Here is a 20933-nt window from a genome sequence, read left to right as displayed (position 1 = left end):
ACAGGTAATATACTCCATGTACTTGATGTTTTTAACGTATATTCATGTTGCAGCAGTGATCCATGCAAGGTGGAGTCAGTAGATCTATAAAACAGAAACACTCCATGCAAGAAACCCTAGTTTTTCATGTTTTTCCCAACTAGGGTTCCATAGGATATACAGCAGTATCGTTGCTGCAAACCACAATGGAAATGCCCTAAAGGACTTTAAAAACAGGGAGAGAAAAAGTAGTCGGAACAGCCCGAACCGATCAGACTGGCTCAAATACCATGTGATAATATAAGAACCAGGAGATCAGCAGCTACAACACCAACAATGTGATAATATAAGAACCCTAGAGCTCACGGTAGGATTTAGAATAGCCTAATGTGAGCCTAGGCTAATATAACTTAACAAAATTAAAGTTGGAAATTACAAGTAAGGACACTAAACCATAATAACACATAAAACCAATGTCGTTAACCATAGTAACACATAAAACCAAAAATAAGAAAGACAATGACTGAAAACCCCTTGCGACTTAGCTATAGTATTTAACCATTGTTACAGTGTCTAGACCCAAGGCATTGGAGGGGACCTGGACGCAAGGCGACACCAACAAGCGACCAAGACGCCTGACAACTATGATTTTGGATTTTTTATGGCAAAAGTTTTGTGCCGTCACTTCTCACTCCTCACTCTACTTTGTTATCTTTTCATTTTGTACTATTAAATATATATTGTAGTAATTATTTGCATGATTTTTGGATTTCTTTCTGCAGTAATTCTACCGTACTACAAAGATGGAAAAGCAGAAGAATTAGAAGGAAATTCTAAGAGGGAAATTGTTTTCAGGCGCCATATGGTTGATCGGATGCCAATTGATTGCTGGAATGATGTTTGGCAGAAGTTGCACCAACAACTAGTAAATGTTGATGTTTTTAATGTGGACCCAGTGCATGCGGAAGTTTACTCTACTATGGCAACTGCTGTCATATGGTCTATGCGTCTTGCGTTGTCTATTGCTTTATATCTCTGGATTGATAGTTATATGAGACCAATTTATGCCAAGTTAATACCTTGTGATTTGGGAACTCCTACAAAAAAACCAAGGCAGCCCCTGAAGCGCCAGGCACTAGGATCTTTAGGCAAAAGTCGGTGAGTCGAGAACAGCATATCCTTGATGATTTAGTTGCTGGATTTTTCTCTTTCTCTTTCCATCTGATTTCTTGTTAAAGATATTTTAAATCTATGAGTATTTGGTGTTAAAGTTAGAAAACTCACTATTGAGATTCTTTATGGGTGTTTCATTTTTGGTTATAGACTTACAGTGCTCCTCTGCCTGTGCTATTCTGTTCAATTCTCCGATAATGAAATGAGAGAATCGATTTACTTTTTATATTGAGCTCTGCTAACATGTTGCAGTACAATGTAGATGCTATTTCATCTAACTAGTTATATATTCTTCTGTACGCCAAAACTGCATCTAGCATTCTTGCCTTTAGTAAAATTTTAACCTAGTCATATTAGATGAGGAGTTATTATGAATATTCTGGAATACCAATATTTCTTCCATTCTGATAAAAACCATATATTTCATAAAACATTTTATCAATTACGTAATCTGGAATCTCATTGTTAATCCTCTTTAACATGTTGTAATATATACCATAAGAAATTTATTGCTGTAGGAAAAGTACACATCAGTATCAGAACACCAGGATTCAGTGTTGCTTTAACTTAGTAGTCAGGGATAAGGGTGTCAATCGGTACGGTATCTGGTATTCGGTACAGTACCGGTATGGTACACTGTACATTCACCTCATACCGATAATACTGATCGGTACAGGTATCTCATACCGATACCGTACCGTATCTATTCGGGACAGGTCGGTACAGTATCAATATGGCATGATTCATTTTTACCATTTTGTTCATACCGATACCGTACTGAATACCGACTCGGTACAGGTATCTCATACCGATACCATACTGAATACCGAGTTGGTACAGGTATCTCATACCAATACCATACCAAATTTATTTGGTACGGTATCGGTATCGATACACGGTATGCGGTATGAGTTGACGCCCTTAGTCAGGGATTTCTAGGATGTTCTAAAATTTATTTAATCCAAAGTGGAAAAAATTGATTCATGTGGAATGGAATATTTATGTTCTAAATCTAATTGGTAAGATTGTAAAATGAAATGAACAGTTGGAATTTAGATAATGAATGTAAGAAAGGAAGAAGGAAGAGAAGGAAGAAGATGAGAGAAGAAGAAGAGGAGACGGAGAGGAAGAGAGTTCGGTGGAATGTTGTGTGTTAGAGAGTTGTGTCTACCACACCTATATTACTTCACTAATAAGATGAAAGGAATTACATACACCTTCCTAGGGAGGTACAAGGTAAAAAAGAGAAATTACAATATGAGGCAACTAGACTACAAACAAGTTCCTGAAGTACCCTTATTACATAAACTCTAGCATGAACATGATATTTTATTCTCTGTATGAGAAGTTAGTAATGGTAACAACATAATGTTAGCCCTGGAGTAGGGTCATTTCAGGAACCTCTCTCGCCCTCTCACCTATTTGGGTGCATCCAAAATCTACTTAATGCACTGCTAATCCCAAACCTGTGAAATCCAGTGAGAGATCAGCTTGCAAAAGATAGAAGGAAAAAGGACAAACCAGATTAGGATAAAATTAAATAACTCAAAGAGGACTTGTCTGATTATGCTCAAATTCTGATTGAAGGTCTATTATGAATTGAGGGTCAGTCCTACAAGTTAGATTCTCAAATATGGAGTAATCCTACTTGGGGAAGGACAACTCAACAACTACAGAATCAATGGACAGAATGAGGTTCAAACCATTGATCAATTAAGACACTAACAGTTGAACAACCGGCAATATAAAGTAGGAACAGAACAGGCAAAACAGATTCAGAAGTCAGAAGAGTTAACAAAACATAGTTGCAATAGGATTTCTAGTATTAATTGGACAGTTCAATTTTGAAACCGTCACTAGATTCAAAATTAATAGCAGAATAGAGAACTGAAATTAGAATTCAGATTTCAATTTTAAAACATCAGATTTGGAGAAATTCAAGTTGAAGTAGGAAACTAGAATTCGGTGGGAAAGACAGGATTTTTAAAACAGTTTCTGAAATTAGGATTAATAGGGATAGATTGAATTAAAAAAAAGGGCGTACCCAGTGCACGAGGCTCCCGCCACTGCGGTGTCTGGGGAAGGTCATAGTGTACGCAGCTTTACCCCCACTTTTTGCTGAGAGGCTGTTTCCAGAGACTTGAACCCGTGACCACTTGGTCACAATGGAGCAACCTTACCGTTGCACCAAGGTCCACCCTCATAGATAGAATTGGAACTGAAACTAAAATAGAAAAGGAGAGAAACAGAAGAAATGATAGAAAAGATATGATCAGAAATCACCACCAAGGGTTCCTGGAATCATGAACAGGGGTCCTACTGAATCACTACAACAGGTAGCTTTCTGAATCATTATAGAACCAAGGAAGAAAGCCAACTTTCTTTACTCAAATTAGTGTACAAGGCTATAGCCCCTTACAAACTTATAGAGAAGACTCAAAAGCAGACTTAAAATAGAAAAAGGATGGCTTAACCCAATCCTGAACTGATAATGTAACTTAAACTAATTAGGAAACGGAAACAATAAAGCAAAGGGACTGAAATAAGGCTGCACTCTTAGAGACCTATTCCTGCCTAACTAAAATACTTAATAACAAATAAATAAAGAAATAGGACTCTCGCTGGGCTAACTATTAAAGTATATCCTGTAATCATTCATCCTACCCATATTTTAGGCACATTAAAGTGACCTATTACAATAAAAACCCATTAGACCAGAGTCTCAAGTCAACATGCATAGAATCCAATTCATGGCTTATTTCCACTAAAATAAGCCCACTTTTTCAGATTTATCTGCATCACTGCTAACCTGGGAATTTGTGCACGACTGCACTTTGTTGGGACCCATTATTTTGTGGTTAATCAGTAAATTGGTATATTACTTTGTCAAGACGAATGCAAGCATGATCACTGCTTCTCATGTTTATTATTTCTATTGCACCTAACAAGTATTTTTTTCCCACGCTAAACATACGGGTTATTGCTGCCACTTATCATGACCTTGCTCTAACCATAGTTCGAAAACTCGTCTCGACCAGGTCGAGAGAACTGAAACCTCGAACTCTCAATGAAACATTGTTTTTTTTTTTCCTGAGTTTTGATTGGCCATTTTGGGGTGCAAAAGGCCGAAATGAGGGAAATACCGAAATGAAATGACTGAAAATTCGACGAAATGGTGCATTTTTTACACCGAAATGAGCGAGATTCCAAAACAAAATGACCGAAATTTTGAATTTTGGTAGAATCATTGCCTGTTTTGGGTTTTGACGTACGTCTCAGGGGGTTAGAAATTACCGAAATATTCGACGCCAAGTTTTTGAACTATGGCTCTAACTAGATTGTTATCGTCTTTGTTAATTTTTTTTTTTTGGTGAATAAATATATTACCAAACCCCAGGAGGGGGCAGGGGGAAAAAAAGGGGGGGATATACAAGGCCATATCTGGGAGAGGATAGGGATGTAGGGGGTGGGGGGAGACCAAGAACCGAGAGAGATGATGGAGGAGAGGGGGCGGATTTGGGGATACTAGAGGAGTAAATCGTTCTGGCTCCAAAAACATTGTAGAGAACCCCTTGAGGGTGCGAGGGTTCAAGCCAGAGGGAGGTGGTTGATCCATCTACAATAGCAGTGGAGGTGGCTGACAGGGCTAGGGAGCGGAGGAGTAGAATCTTACGCCAGATCCAAGAAGAGTCGGAGTGGATGGGCACAGTCCAGATGGAATCATTTTTGAGAAGATGGGAGTAGACCCAGTTAACCCAGATGGAGTCATGCTTAGAGGAGATTTCCCAGATGAGCTTCAGAATACCCGCGGTTTTGGAATCACTAATGCGGCAGATGCCTAGGCCCCCTTCAAATTTGAGGAGGCAGACGGATTTCCAACTGATTGGATGGAGATAACTGGAAACTTCTTTCCCTTTTTAGAGGAAGGCACAGAAGAGGTTTTCCATAGTTTTGATGATAGCTTTAGGGATACCAAAAATGCCGCACCAATAGATGTAGGAAGATTGGAGAACTGATCTAATGCACTCCAACCTGCCAACATAGGAGAGGAGTTTGCCTTTCCAGAGCTGGAGTTGCTTACGAATATTGTCGAGCATGGGAGTACAGTGGTGACTGAAAAGCCTTGCAGGGATGAGGGGAAGGCCCAGTTATTTGACAGGAAGAGATCTAAGGGAGAGGCGCAGAAGGGTATCTCTATTAGACTCAAGAATACCAACGAGAAAGATTTTGGATTTCAGGAGGTTGATGTGGAGACCAGAGAGATTCTCGAAGAGATGAGGGACTAGGGAGGACATGATGGCAGAGATAGAGGAAGGGGAAGCCTAAGAGAAGATCATCAGGTCATCAACAAAAGCAAGGTGGGTGAGGTTGAGGTGCTTGCACTTGGAGATAGGGGAGATAAGGTGGAGATCAGTTTTGGTTTGGAGACTTCGAGATAGGACTTCCAGAGCCAGGGAGAAGAGGAAGGGGGAAGGGGGTAGCCTTGGCGGATTCCAACTTTGGACTGGAAGAAACCGGCGGGGTAACCATTAACGAGAACAGAGAAGGAGGAGGAAATGCAAGCGAAGATCCAGCGGATGAAAGGAGGGGGGAAGCCCATTTGGGAAAGCACATCACAGATGAAATCCAATCCCAACGAAGGGAGTCAAAAGCTTTGTGGATGTCAATTTTCATGAGGGCCGCGGGCGAGTGGGATTTACGATCAAAGCCTCTCAGTATCTCTGTGCAAAGAATGATATTGTCCGCAATGCTTCTGCCAGAAATGAAGGCAAATTGATTGGGACAGACTAGAGAGGGGATGACAAGCTGGATCCAGTTAGCAAGAATCTCTGCAATGAACTTGTAGAGAAGATTGCAAAGAGAGATAGGTCTGAAGTCAGACAAGGAGGAGGCTCCATCTTTCTTAGGAATGAGGCAGAGGAAGGTCTGATTGATCTGGTCCAGCTGGCTGGGTTTAAAGAAGAAGCTACGAATAGCTTTAAAGAGGTCTGCTTTAATAGAGGTCTCTTTGTTAAATTAATGTGGCTGACTTCCCCAGTTATATTAATTGTGTTTGGAAGTCCCATTGAATCCCCTTATCTTCATATTTTAGTAATTTATGATGTATTTAGTCATTATCGTGTATTTATCTTATGATTTTAACAAGATTATTCTCTAAACTGCTTCCATAGTCCACTCTAGTTATTTGCTTTGAAAGCATCCATCATGACTGAATTGGTTCCTCTTTGTTTTCAGTTTGTAATGCTTCTAATATTATGAATAGCTGGGGTTTACTTGATGTGAGTCAGATGTTTCGTGTTGTGTATTCTTGAATTTGATCATTTCAAAAAAGCCTTTAGATGGAACTTCCTAAACGTAGGGGGAGATATCTTAATGTTATATCTTTACCTGGAATACAGTTCTTTACTATTTACTGTCTGACCAGGGCTAAATTCATATCAGCAGAAGAGACTACAGGTGTCACCTTTGATGATTTTGCTGGTCAGGAATACATAAAAAGGGAACTACAGGAGATTGTCCAAATATTGAAGAATGAAGAAGAGTTTCAAAACAAAGGCATCTATTGCCCTAAAGGCGTTCTTCTTCATGGGCCTCCTGGGACTGGTAAAACACTGCTGGCTAAAGCTATAGCTGGTGAAGCAGGGCTTCCTTTTTTTGCTGCGAATGGCACTGATTTTGTAGAGGTGAGATTTGATTTTCACATGAAAACTCAGCTATGATGATATAACAGGAGAGTAATGGTGCAGCATGAAATAAAACAGAGTCTCAGCCTTTGGTTTTACTTCCCCAGTAATTGCTATTAACTGATCTATTTTTAATTCTAACAATAAAGGCTGAGGGTCTATGTAAAGGTTTTTTCCCTTGTTTTTGACTAGGAAGATTTGCGCATCTGTACCATATGTGGTAGCTGATGAAGGATTCACTGATACTTCCCCTCTTATCCATCCCTCCCCGGGTTTATTTAGATAATCAATGAGCTGATTTATTAGCAGATAGCAGCCTTGGATCATCTTGGACTCACTTTCCCTTCTACACGTCTATTTATACTGGCCTGTGCAAGCGGATTGGTGTTTTGCATTTCAGAGAAGGGTCGCCATTTAGCTACCGCAAGCAACATCTTCAGAAGGAATTTCGTTCACATCTAGATCTAGCGGAGTAGAAGTCTCTGGAAGACCGATTCCCTTGCTTCCCTTGCCAAGCTGATCTACAAACTCCCTCTCCTGAGTTTCCCTTTCTGACCGAGCTCGGGTTTCTTGGAGTAGCTAAGGCCGAGTTAAGGTGTTTTCATGCTGGAAAGATAGGGAAGAAGAGGACACAAAGTCCCTCTCACAAATTTTCCTGCCACACTCAAACCTCAAACCTCCATGCTCCATCTACCCTATACCTCCTTTACCTTCCCATATGCAACCAAAACACTCCTCAAACAAGACAAAAGGGCAGTGGATGGAAACAAAATCGTGGCCACCCATCAAACGAAGAAGTTACATGCAGCCACAACATTGACCAAACAACAAAGAAGGGCATCCCATGGAAAAGCAAAGAGTGACCAGTGATCAAGAAATGCTTTGCACTTCCCACCTTCCAGGAACAACAAAAAGACCTATAGAAAAAGCCTCCTGTGACCAGTGAAAACTGAACAACCCAAAGGCATCCTGCAGCAAGATTTCTTTGAAGGAGCGTGGAGACTTCTATATATGGTATTAAGTCTCTATTAAGGTTTTGTTGATGTATGAGAGGCCTTGAACTTCAAATCAGGCTGCTGTGATCTGAATAACTATATTGAAGAACTAGCCCCCCAAAAACAATACTTGTACAGGATAATTTTTTATAACTAGCTAACAAGATAACATAAAATGGTCGTTTCTGAGTCTGGGTGATGAATAGCAGTTAATAATGGTTGAACAAGATCACATGTCTCTTTTGCCTAAAAATACAAATAATACAATTTTTATTAGTATAAATCTACTCAATGCTGGGTCTTCTGTCTTTTCTATAATTTGCATGGCAAATTTATAAATCTACTCAATTTACAAACAAGCAGCTAAGGTTTGCAGTCTAAATGAAAATGGACTATGGAAATATTCTAGTCCTAACCTATTATTAGGTTGTTAAATTAAGTGGGAAAGTCCACGGAATACAACTTGGGGGTTTAACCCAAAACCTTAAGGTATTAGGTGGAAATGGTCCTAGGGTATATTAAGACACATCCAAGGTCCCAGATAACCGATGTGGGAATATACCTCTATAACTCCCAACATCTCAACATTCTCTCTCATGTGTAGCTTCAGCATACACGTGGATATATATCTTAAGGAGGACAACAAATGGACGTAGCTCTAATACCATGTTACAATCACTTATCTCAAAAGCTTAAGCTGTTAAGTAAGTAACTAAGGGCTAACAATGTATATCAAACACAACACCACCCCTCCGCACGTGCAGGCCCACATATGCACAACTCTGCGTGTGCACCATCTTGTGGCGCTGAGGGGTACAAAGCATAGGGGCACAACCGCACAACAACACAAACCCTTGCACATACCAGGGATTGAACACTTGACCTCCTGGATCTGATAGCATGTTAAATAAAGTGGAAAATTCCACGGAATACCACTTGGGGGTCCAACCCAAAACTTTTAAGGCATCAGGTGGAGATAGCCCAAGTGGTATTCCATGGAATTTCCTACTTCATTTAACATGGTATCAAAGCTAGGAGGTCAGGTGTTTGACCAATGGTATGTGCGAAGGGTTTGTGTTGTTGTGCCCCTTGGTGCCACGTGATAGCGTCACATGCGGAGCCATGTGTATGTAGGCCTGCATGTGCAAGGGTGGCGGTTGTGTTCTGATAGTTGATATACATTGTTGTAGCCCTTACATAACAGCTTGAGCTTTTGGGATAAGCGGTTGTAACATGGTATCAGAGCCAGGTCTGGTTGTTGTCCTCCTTAAGGCGTATATCCATGTGTATGCCGAAGCTACATATGAAGAAGAGTGTTGAGATGTTATAGAGGTATACTAACAACATCTCAACATAGTTCTAGTAAAGCACCTAAATTTCCTCAAACTTCACTTTCATTAAAAGAAGACTAACAAATCAAATCCTTACAAAATGTTCTATTCCTAACTGGGCCCTGATAATCTTTCTGTTTGATTAGTAGTTTAGTACACTTCGACAGTCTCATGAAAGCATCTTCTTATATGTAACATCTCAAGCAGTCTGTATGGTGTCTTCTTTGTTGTCAGAAATTCTTTTCCCATTAAAATGTGGGAACAAGGTTGTAGCATGCTGTTCATGGACTATTTACTTACCCGAGTTTCTCATTAGATCTTGCAGATTCTTATTTTTTTTCCAATTCTCTTACAAATTACTTTTCCCCCCCGATTTTGTATTATTCATGATTCATCCTTCATGGTACTCTTAGTTCAGCCATATACATGGCCTCTATTTCCTTAAAATCTGCATCCTAGAAGTGTGAATAAGATCTTACATTGTTCTGTATCACCCATGTAGCACCTTGGAAGCGCATTTTCAGTTAAACTACCCAGCTCAAATTCATGATGCAAATTCCTATTTTCTACACAGTCTCTCTCCTATCATGGATGCTAGATTCAAGATAAAGGAGATACTTGCTTTGGGTATTTTCTGGGTCATCATATTAGCACTTTGTTTCTATGCAGATTCTTGTAGAAGTTGCACTCCATGTTTGTTGTTGTTTCACCTATTTTAATGGTCTTGGATACTGAAAATGGGATTCTTAGTGTGTACAATTTACCTTTGCAGATGTTTGTAGGCGTTGCAGCATCTCGTGTTAAGGATCTTTTTGCTAGTGCCAGGACGTTTGCACCATCCATTATTTTTATTGATGAGATAGATGCAATTGGTAGCAAGCGTGGAGGACCTGACATTGGTGGGGTAAGTTGATGTGCAACATTTTTAGATTCTTCTTATGATGGACGAACTAAACCACATTTTTAAACACACACTCTGTGGATTCTTCTGCTTTGACTGAGTATACATATTTATTAGTTGGGGTGGTGGTGTTTTTGCTGTAGTGTTTTATCGTGAGCTTCTGTTCTTGGAGGTTTTGTGGTGTTGGAGGGAGTTCTTGGGTTTTGTGCTTGGCGGTTGTACGAGATTAATCCTCTGTTTTGTTCTTTCATTTGGGCTTATTTTTTGGGCCCCTTGTCTTGCATCCTCCCTTTGGTTTTTCTGTCTTCCTACTGAAGTCTTTCTCTTGTTGTTGGTTAACACACACACACACACATACAGATGCGCGCGCGTGTGTGTGTGGGCACACAAATCCCATTCTTCGTTGGTTCATCTGCTTACAACTTCTTTGGCTATATGGCTTTACTGACACACTCGCTTGTTTAAAAGAAAGAAGGGGTTGCCGAGGGTTTGTTAAATATTATGTTTGTAGGCCATTTAATGAAAATTTTGTTGTAAATGATTCAGACTCCAGAGATTAATCTGGCACACTGGACGAAGAACTCGTGTGGCTGTATCCTAAGTCCTAACTACTTGGGGTTGGCTACACAGATCCTATTCATTCCGCCTACTTAGGGCCATATCTGCTGTTGACCCATAAAATTCATGTCTTTTCTCCTTAATCTGGACCAATTTTGGCATATTCCTTCTCCTTTTAACACCTCCTGTGTGTTCCATATCACTCCTAACTGGTGCATTCTTTCATCTTCTCTATAGCAGAATATAGACTAATAAACAGGTGCTCACTTTATTCTTAATGTTAAATTACTGTATAGATTTCTATTTTCTAGTAATTGTTTCACTAATAGTGCTCTTCAAAGAGTAAAAAGTCACCCTTGCTTGCTGACTACTGCGATCAACTTAAAATAGTTTTCTTCCTCTGATAAGTAGTCATAGATTTTGCATATTGCAAACTAAAACCTTTAGAGTCTTTCAACGGACATTTGCTTGATTGTTTGCCTCATTCAAAGTCCTTGTTTTGTGAAGACACAAGTAGTGAGTTTTTATCTGAACTTGGTTCTGAATTTTGGCAGTTCAATCCCAGTGGTCTACTTCTTGTAAAACCCTGCAGTAGAGCAGTTACAATTTAAGTAAATGTTACTATATTATGCTGCAGATTGCAATTCTATGATCCTATATTATAGACTACGTATTTTATTTCTCTTTGCTCTCTTCTGTTTGAACTTTCTATTATCTAATTGATTGTGCATATACTATTGATTATAGGGTGGTGCAGAAAGGGAACAGGGCCTGCTCCAAATATTAACTGAAATGGATGGATTTAAGGTTTCAACTTCACAGGTATGCTCTGGAGTGTTCAGTTAAATCATAGAGAAGAGATTATTGGAAAATTACTGCTAAATTTATGCTTGTCAGGTGTTAGTTATAGGTGCAACAAATAGATTGGACATACTTGATCCTGCTCTTTTGAGAAAAGGCCGTTTTGACAAGATTATAAGAGTTGGTTTGCCATCTAAGGATGGAAGGTTGGCCATATTAAAGGTATGATTTTCTACACTGTAATCCATCTAATACGTAGTTTTGATTTGAAAGCATGCTGATTATCCATACATATAATAGGTGCATGCTCGTAATAAATTCTTTCGTTCAGAAGAAGAAAAAGAGGTTCTTCTGCAGGAGATTGCAGAGCTTGCAGTAGATTTCACTGGAGCAGAGCTGCAAAATATACTGTATTTACTGCTTTATCCTTGAATTTATTTCTATTTCTACACTGGGCCAGATAGTTTTAACTTTTTTTTTTTTAAAAACTGAATGGCAGGAATGAAGCTGGCATTTTAACGGCCAGGAAGGATTTAGACTATATTGGACGGGAGGAACTTCTAGAGGCCTTGAAGCGGGTAAGCACTCTCTAGTCTTCCTTTTATGCAAATGTTGTTAACTATGTCTTTGCTAATACTTGTGACAATGCTTTCCACAATTTATGCTTTTGCAGCAAAAGGGCACATTTGAAACTGGTCAAGAAGATAGTAGTGAGGTTCCAGATGAATTAAAGCTGAGGTTGGCATATCGAGAAGCAGCTGTTGCTGTTCTTGCATGCTATTATCCAGATCCTCACCGTCCTTTCATTGAGGTGTGTGTGCACACACACTACTTTTAAGAGGTTCCCCCTTCTAAATCATGGACCTTGTGGTAATACCAAGTGAGTTTGCATCTGTTACAGACAGATATTCGTTCGATCCGTAGCCAGCCAAATATGCACTATGCTGAATCCTCAGGGAAGGTCTTTGCAAGGAAGTCAGATTATGTGAACTCTATAGTGCGGGCATGTGCACGTAAGTTATTTTGTGCGCTGCTTTCTTATTTTATCTATTGATCTTTTGATTTATTCTTTGATTGTTAATTGTCCTTGAAATTTTTTGTAGGTACAAGCAGTGTTTTTTTTTAAATTTTGTTTTGTGTCACTCCCTTATATATTTGACATTTGAGAATTGCTACCTACTGTTCAATGTTCAAAATATGTTTTTAGACACAAGTTTATTGGGGTAGTGGTGGTGGCTGCGTTTTTTTTTTTTTTTTTTTGTTTCCCCTTTTTCTGGGTTGAGCTCTGTGACAATAACAGAACCTAAATCAAATCTTTGTCATAAGAAAGAAAGAAGAGAAGAGAGAAGAGAGAAGAGAGAAGTTGAAGAGAACACAACACACGGTTTGAATAATGAGCAAAATTCACAAACCATGGTGTGGGGGATCTATTTATATTAGTTATAAAAGCAAATTACAAGATTGGGTCCACAACTAGGACTGATTTAAGTGAAGAATGAAATAACAAACTAAGACTTGACATGAATGCCCAAAACACCCTTAAGGAACCGATACACACTTAAACCCATAAACCAACTGTAACATTAATATATCTTAAGTTCTTTAACACTCCCCCTCAAGCTGGAGCATGGGTATCACCCATGCCCAGCTTGGAATACCCTTGAAGAAACACATTTCTATCAAGGCTTTGGTAAAAATGTCTCCAAATTGATTAATAGAGCTGACAAATGGAGTGGAAATCAACACTGCATCTCGAAACAAAATGACTGTCCACTTCAATATGCTTCGTCTTCTCATGAAAAACTGCATTACTAGCATTATAAATAGCTGTTTGGTTATCACAGAACATGTCCATAGGTTTGCTGATCAGAAGACCAATCTCCTAAACAAAGGATCTAAGCCACCACATCAACTCAGCTGCAATTAGGGCTGTAAACGGATCGGATTCGGCTCGGATAGTGCTATATCCGCATCCGCATCCGATTAGCTTTCGGACGGATTCGGAGAGTGCTAAACGGATACGGATCGGATATTTTATCCGTTTACACGTAAATATAGCTTTTCGGATAGCTATAGCCTATCCATATTCGCATCCGTTTAGTTTTCGGACGGATTCGGATAGTGCTAAATGGATACGGACACGGATACGGAAAGGGATTTCAGCTATTCATTTACACCCCTAGCTGCAATGTGAGCCATTCCTCTATGCGCAGTTTCAACACTAGACCGAGCTATTGCAGTTTGTTTTTTACTCCTCAATGTAACAGGATTACCTTCGACAATGGTACAATAGTCTGTTGTAGATCTCTGATTGCCATCAACACCAGCCTAATCAACATCAGAATAACCGATAATATTGGTGTGTCCATTATGGTGATAAATAAGACCTTTCCCTAGAGCACCCTTTATGAGGGTTCATACAAGTATCTACAGGCTTACAACCTAACATTCCTGTCTCATTCAGAAGGTCAAGAGCATATTTCCGCTAAGACAAACTCAGCCCTTTCTTGCTTTGAATAATCTCAATGCCAAGAAAATATCTGAGAGCGCCCAAATGTTTCATCTGGAAGTGTTGCTTTAAGTATGATTTAACCTGTTCAATTCCAGACAAGTTGATGCAGCTCCAAGTAGGAAGAAGAAGAAGAAAAAGAAGTCCTGAACTTAGGGCTTAAGTAGGGAGCCATAGGTTAGGTTTATTTTGCTTGCATTTTCCATACTTAGTTTATTTTTTGCTTTTTAAATCGAACCGGTTTAAATTGGTCGCATCCAATTGGTTCAGTTGGTCTGATTTAAGTGAAGTGGTCCTATTGGCTAATAGGTTCTTAAATCCTATTGGCTAGTAAGGAATCTTCTTTTAAATCAGTAGTTTTAAGTTAGATTCTTTTATTTTAAGTTAGTAGGGGTAGTTAGGTCATTAAACTGTTTTAAGTAATTCATTAGACTTAAACCTCTCCCTCCCACGATTTTGTGAAGGAGAGGTATTTAATTTGTAGTAGGAATTGGCCTATGGCCTTATTATAAATAAACAAAATCGTGAAAGGTTCCCCACAATTGAATTTTAGAAAAAACAAAGACTGTTTGCTGGCTGCCATGGCTGCTGCTGCTGATCCTGCTCCTTGGAGTGTTGCCTTGTAGATCTATCAAGGAAGAAGGACGGGTGGACTTCCTGTGACTCCTTACGCCGTGACGGCTGGGAGGTTCTCTCTTTGTGAAGGTGGTTTCATCCTTCATTGATCAAGCTGCTGCCGGTGGAATCCTGTGGTAAGTTTGAATTTAAATTCTGTTTTCCACTCCTTCTCCTTCCCCATTCGATCCCCCTTTAATTTCTGTTTTAATTTCATAAACCCTAGTTCAATCTAAGTTCTGTCCAGTCCTATCCCCTCACCCAATTCCTCTCAGATTTTGGGCATATCATCTCTATCCCAGCCCCTAATCTCGATCCTAGTTTGAACCCAATCTGATCATCCAAAACCCTAAGTTTCACCCTAGAACCTGAAACCTAACACCCAAACCCTAACCCTAATTCTGCAGAAATTTTAGACTCATCCAAATCTCAATATTTTTATAGCCCCTAGACCTGCTGATCATTACCATATATCACATTCACCCCTAACCCTAGCCTAAACCCTAAATTAGCCCTAAACAACCCCAAATCCGCCCCAAACAGCAGACTCGACCAGAACCTGATTTTAATCTGGCTCCTAGTAGGTCTCCTACCTATCTAGGACTACATTACAAGTCATTACCAAAAACAATAATATCATCAACATAAACGACCTTCACAATAACTTTAGAGTCTTGACGTCGATCAAATACAAAGTGATCTGAGCAACATTGAGAAAAGCCACAACCAACAACTCTACTAAATTTATCAAACGGTGCTCTCAAAGATTGTTTCAAAATAGCTTTGTTCAGCCTGCAAACTTTCTAAGCATTTTGCTCTGAGCAACATACCTAGAAAGTTGCTCCATATAAACCTCCTCATGTTTTTTTTTTTTGGGTGAATAAATATATATTACCATACCCCAGGAGGGGGCAGGAAGAAAGAAAGAATATACAAGAGAGAGGGGGGGGGGGGAGAACAAAACCAACCTACGCAGAGGTGGAAGAAAAAAGAGAGGGCAGGTCAAGGCCCCAAAAGACAGCAATATGCCTATTCCTAGGGGTGTCCCTGACAATACGAAGATGGCCACGACTGAGCTTGGAAGAGACTTCAAAGGAGATGGCTTTCCAAATCAGATTGAAGGATCGAGAGTTGGAAGTCCATCTCCTGAGATTGCGCTCCATCCAAATGTGATGAATAGCAGCTCCAAAAACCAGCTTTCCAATGGTGTCACAAATCGAGGACCCTGGGATGGATTTAGCCACCCAAAGCCATTCACGGTCAAAGTGAAGGGGTTGCCTGTTGCGGTGCCAGATGGAGGAGAGGGTTTTTTTCCAGATGGTGGAGGAGAAGGGGCAGTCGAAAAAGAGATGGGGAATGTCTTCAAGACCATTCCAGTAAAGGGAGCAGGCAGGGGAAGCAGGGATGTGGCGGTGAATGAGGAAGGCTTGGGTGGGGAGGCAAAGGTGAAGGGATCTCCAGGTAGTGAAACTGTGGCGGGGTATATGGCCCTTGAACCAGACTAGGTTGTGCCAGGGAACAGTTGGGGAGGTGGGTCTGACAAAGTTCCAGGCTGAGCTGAGAGGCCCTTGGGGGAGGGTAACCAGATGGTTTTATCGGTGTGGGGTTGGGGGGAAGGGAAGGTGAGAGCAGGCCAAATCCGCAAGACGATGGAGGGGGTGAGAAAAGGAGGGGGGACCAGGAGCCAGAGGAAATGAGACAGGACAGGGGGGCATTTTTTGGAAGGCCATAAGAATAGATTGCCCTGGGGCCAAGAACACTGTAGAGGATGCCAAGGGGATGCCAAGGGTCAAGCCAGAGGGAGGTGGGAGTTCCTCGAGCAATGGAGGTAGAGATGCTACTAAGGGCAAGAGGTCGGAGGGCAAGGATCTTTCTCCAAATCCAGGAGGCATCAAAGGGGGTAGGGACAGTCCAGATGGAGTCAGACTTGAGGAGATGAGAGTAGACCCAGTTAACCCAAATGGAATCCTGATGGGAGGAGATTCTCCAGATTAACTTAAGAATACCAGCCGTGTTAGAGTCTTTGATTCGCCGGATCCCTAGGCCGCCCTCAGCCTTTGGGAGGCAGATGGACTTCCAACTATGGGATGGAGGAATCTAGAAACGTCAGACCCTTTCCAGAGGAAGGAGCAGAAGAGGCGCTCCATCGCCTGGATGGTGGCTTTGGGCAATTCGAAGATCCCACTCCAATAGATGTAGGAAGCTTGGAGGACGGAGCGGATGCAAACAAGGCGGCCAGCATAGGAAAGGAGCTTGCTTTTCCAAAGTTGGAGGCGCTTGCGGATTTTGTCCAACATAGGTGCGCAATGATGGTTGGAAAGCCTGGCCGGAATGAGAGGGAGGCCATGGTAGTTGAAAAAGAGGCAAATTAAGGTTAACAGCCAAAGAGATCAAAACTCCCACAAAATTCAGACGAGCAACAAGTGAGAAGGTTTCAAAATAGTTAACTCCATATGTTTGAGTTACCCCTTAGCAACCAAACAAGCTTTGAAGCGCTTAACTGAACCATTAGGGTTATATTTAATGATATACACCCGACGACAACGCACAAGATCCTTATTAGGGTAGATCAACCAAAGTTCAAGCAAGGCATCCATTTCCACATCCATTGCTGATTCCACCTAGGTTGAGATAAAGCATCTTGGTATTTGGTAGGAACAAAGTGAAAGGTCAACGAGAGGGCAAATGTACGAAGGAAATTGGGAAGGTGGAAAATAGAAACATGATTAGCAATTGGATAGGCAACCAAAGAATTCTGAGTACAAGAACGAGTACCTTTTCAAAGGGCAATAGGAAATCATCAGGATAAATGGAACCTCCAAGCAAAGGCTCGGATTGAGAGAGGTGAGGGATGATTACAATTGTTGGTGACTGCTTGGGACGACGCTTGTATACTTGTAATGGTACCACTATGGATTTGGGGTTAGAATCTTCTAAAGGAATGACTTGAGGAATAGGTGAGAGAGTAGGAGAGGCGGGACTTAAGTCGGAAACAACAATGCCAAAGTAGGAAGTATTCTAAAAAAAGTAACATCAACACTAACATACTGTTGATGAGTAATGGCATCATAACAACCGTAGCCTTATTAGGTGCAAGAGGATCTAAGAAAGACACACTTTATAGCACGAGGAGACATTTTATCAATGGCAGGACGAAGATTATGAACAAAACATTTGCATCAAAAAATATGTGGTGGTAGGCCAAATAAGGGGTTGTTTGGGAAAACAACAGAGAAAGGAGATTTATTATGAAGAACAGAAGTAGGCATCTGATTAATCAAATAACAGGTAGTCAAAACAGGATCGCCCTAATAAAGTTTGGGACACTCGTATGAAATATTAAGGATCTAGCAATTTATAACAAGTGTCGTTTTTTCCTTTCAGCCACGCTAGTTTGTTGTGGGGCTATAAGAGAAGCTAGTTTGATGGATAATACCATTATCAAAACAAAAGGAAGAGTTTCACAACGAGTAATGTCAAAATCATTGTCAGAACGCAAAATTTTCAAACAAACACTAAACTGAACTTTAATTTCATTATAATTTTTTTTAAAAACAGATACAAACTCAGAACAATCCTTTAAACTATACAACCATGTCACGCGAGAGAGATCGTCAACAAAGGTGATAAAATAAGAAAAACCGGACCGACTCTTAACCCTAAAAGGACCTCGGATATTAGAATGAACTAAAGTAAATAAAGACCGACTCCTAGACACACTATGAGACGGAAAAACAGTACGATGATGCTTGCCAAGCTCACAAGTTTCACATTCTATACGGAAGATAGACTTGCAACTAGGGACCATATGTTGTAGCTTGGAGAGAGAATTGTCCCAATCGGTAGTGCCAATGTAGAGGAAAAGCACCAGTAGAGGAAGATGCCTCCATAGATGAGGGAAGCAATGTCAAAGTAGTATAGGCATTCCCTCTCATGCCCTCCACCAATTGTCGTTTTTGTCTTGAGATCCTGAAAAACACAATTGGAAGGGTAAAAAGTGATGGAGCAGTTAAGATATTTTGTAAATTGACTAATAGATAAAAGATTGACAGGTAATTTAGGAACATGAAATACAATAGATGACAAAACAGATGAAAACAAAAGGAATGGCACTATGACCAGTAACATTAGTAAAACATCCATTTGCAAGAACAACTTGGGATTGAAAATTAGACTGTTGAAAAGAAGAGAACAGATTTGGCTTATCGGTCATGTGTGAGGACACACTTGAGTTAATTACTCAGGGAGTGGAGGATGAGGAAGCGAGGCACGTGGGTAAATTGAATGAGCTAATGTGGCAGTCGGTGTGGAGAGGATGTCTCAAGCTGCTAGACCTGTTTTATTAGTTGATTGAACATCTCATCAGGAGATGAGACACCACCTCTAGGCGAATTTTGATTAGTGTCATGAGGTGACACCATTTCAGTACTCCCATTAGACACAATTGTATTTAGCAAATTATTGTTGTGCCCAGTGGGGCTTGCCATACTTGACCCGACATTTCTCAACTGTGTGATTATTGTGACCACAATGAGTACACTATTTGACAAACTAATCTGATTGTTGGCCACTACGACCATCCATACCATGTCCACAACCTCTGCTAGAAATTCAGAGCCACAACAATGGCCACCATTACCAACAACAATAGCAGAGTTGTCCTTAACGAAGTGGTGGATTCAGATTTAGACAGGGAAGGGGACACAATCAGTTGAATCCTGAAGTAGGCCTCATTTATAGAGGGGATCTTCTCATCAGCTAATATTTGACTCTTGACAGACTCAAGGTCAGAGTCTTATCCAGACAACAAGTTTTGCGACTAGGAATTCAATGTGTTGAGATTAATATCAACAGAAAGTGGTTGGTACATATTAAGTTCCTCCCACATGCCCTTTAGAGCACTGTGGTAGCCGCCAATTAAATTTCCGTTCTGCTTAAAAGAGAGCTTTTCATATAAATCATAGACTTTGGACCTATTCTAATCTTGAGAATAGCTTTCTTTGAGATCATCAAGACAGCCTTGGCTGTGGTATGAAACATGACATTGGTAGCCACAGAAGGCTCTATACTATTCCACAACCAACAAAGTAATGTAGCATTCTCTGTTGTCCACTCCTTATACTTGGCAGAAATTTTAGCCGGTGGAGATGTAGTAAGATAGTCCAGAAGTTTATCTATGGGAGGCTTAGAATCTACCATAATACTACACATAGTAGCATTCTTTTACAGAGAATAAACCATATGCAACTAGGCATAAGAAGCACCACCAATAACAATAACCAGTAGAAGAAACAATAACCTGAGGCACGAGGCTCAAAAACAGCTGCCAAGAATTCCAAAAAAATCAAATCGCAGAGAAGGGTGAAACCTTTAAATCACAATAAATAAACCTTCAACATCGTAGAAGGCCAAGATTGTCTGTTTGGTCTGAAATTTTGATCACAGACAGTTTAGTAAAGGGAGAAAAAGTCATCCAATAATCAACCCAAGAGAGACGGGGGTTCACAAAAAATTAGAGTTTTTGTAGGAACAAGGAAAATCTTATCTTCCACGTCAAACAGACATGATTAGTCCATAAAAAGTATTCACAATGACATTTACTTACCAGAAGAGAGAATTAACCATTGTAATCAAACAAAACCCATACAGAGTCAAACCTCTATGCCCATGGAGAGAAAAACGCTATGTGCATAGGTTAAAAACAGCAAACCCTAGCATGCGATGAGGGCACTTCAGATAAAAAGCTTCCTCAAATAACTTCAGTAACAATAATGAAGAACCCTAGTTGTGCATGTTCGAGAAACTAGGGTTCTAACAGATAGAAAACAACATAGATGGCTGTACACCAAAAAGGTAGGGAAAACCCTAACCACACCCAGAATATGAATCTAGAAGGAATCCCAGGTACTGAAATCAATGCTCTGATACCATATGATAATAACAGAACCTGAATCAGTACCTGGTCATAAGAAAGAAAGAAGAGAAGAGAGAAGAAGAGAAGGGAACACAGTCCACGATTTGAGTAATGAGCAGAATACTCAAACCGTGGGGTGGGGGATCTGTTTATTTATATTAGTTATAAAAGCAAATTGCAAGATTGGGTCCACAACTAGGACCGGCTTAAGTGAAGAATGAAATAACAACTAAGACTTTACATGAATACCCAAAACACCCTTAAGGAACCGATACACACTTAGACCCATAAACTGTCAGAGTGTCAGTAACACTAATATATCTTAAGAATCTTCATTCCACTGATGGTTGTGTGAGAATTGAGATGCCTCAATTAACAGCACTTAGTTATAAAACTTTCAATTTTATTGGCGGTCATTTTGCTCACTTATATGAGTTGCAAATGTTAATCGTATTAATAGTGTTGTTTTTTAT

At 40.2% G+C, this 20933-nt stretch overlaps 1 protein-coding gene across 4 annotated transcripts in view; it reads left to right on the top strand.

The window, feature by feature from the left end:
- The window catches only part of LOC122666727 (probable inactive ATP-dependent zinc metalloprotease FTSHI 4, chloroplastic), a 47631-nt gene that overhangs the window by 12650 nt on the left and 14048 nt on the right, over window positions 1-20933 (top strand). For all 4 annotated transcript variants that reach the window (XM_043862785.1, XM_043862787.1, XM_043862786.1 and 1 more), the window contains exons 3-11: window positions 762-1137; window positions 6578-6836; window positions 9935-10066; window positions 11369-11443; window positions 11519-11644; window positions 11723-11832; window positions 11922-12000; window positions 12096-12233; window positions 12324-12435. In XM_043862785.1, the coding sequence (XP_043718720.1) occupies window positions 762-1137; window positions 6578-6836; window positions 9935-10066; window positions 11369-11443; window positions 11519-11644; window positions 11723-11832; window positions 11922-12000; window positions 12096-12233; window positions 12324-12435 (1407 nt within the window). The remainder of the gene's footprint in view (window positions 1-761; window positions 1138-6577; window positions 6837-9934; window positions 10067-11368; window positions 11444-11518; window positions 11645-11722; window positions 11833-11921; window positions 12001-12095; window positions 12234-12323; window positions 12436-20933) is intronic.

Source organism: Telopea speciosissima, chromosome 7, assembly GCF_018873765.1.
Source record: "Telopea speciosissima isolate NSW1024214 ecotype Mountain lineage chromosome 7, Tspe_v1, whole genome shotgun sequence".
NCBI lineage: Eukaryota > Viridiplantae > Streptophyta > Magnoliopsida > Proteales > Proteaceae > Telopea > Telopea speciosissima.
This window is presented reverse-complemented; position numbering and strand designations above follow the sequence as displayed.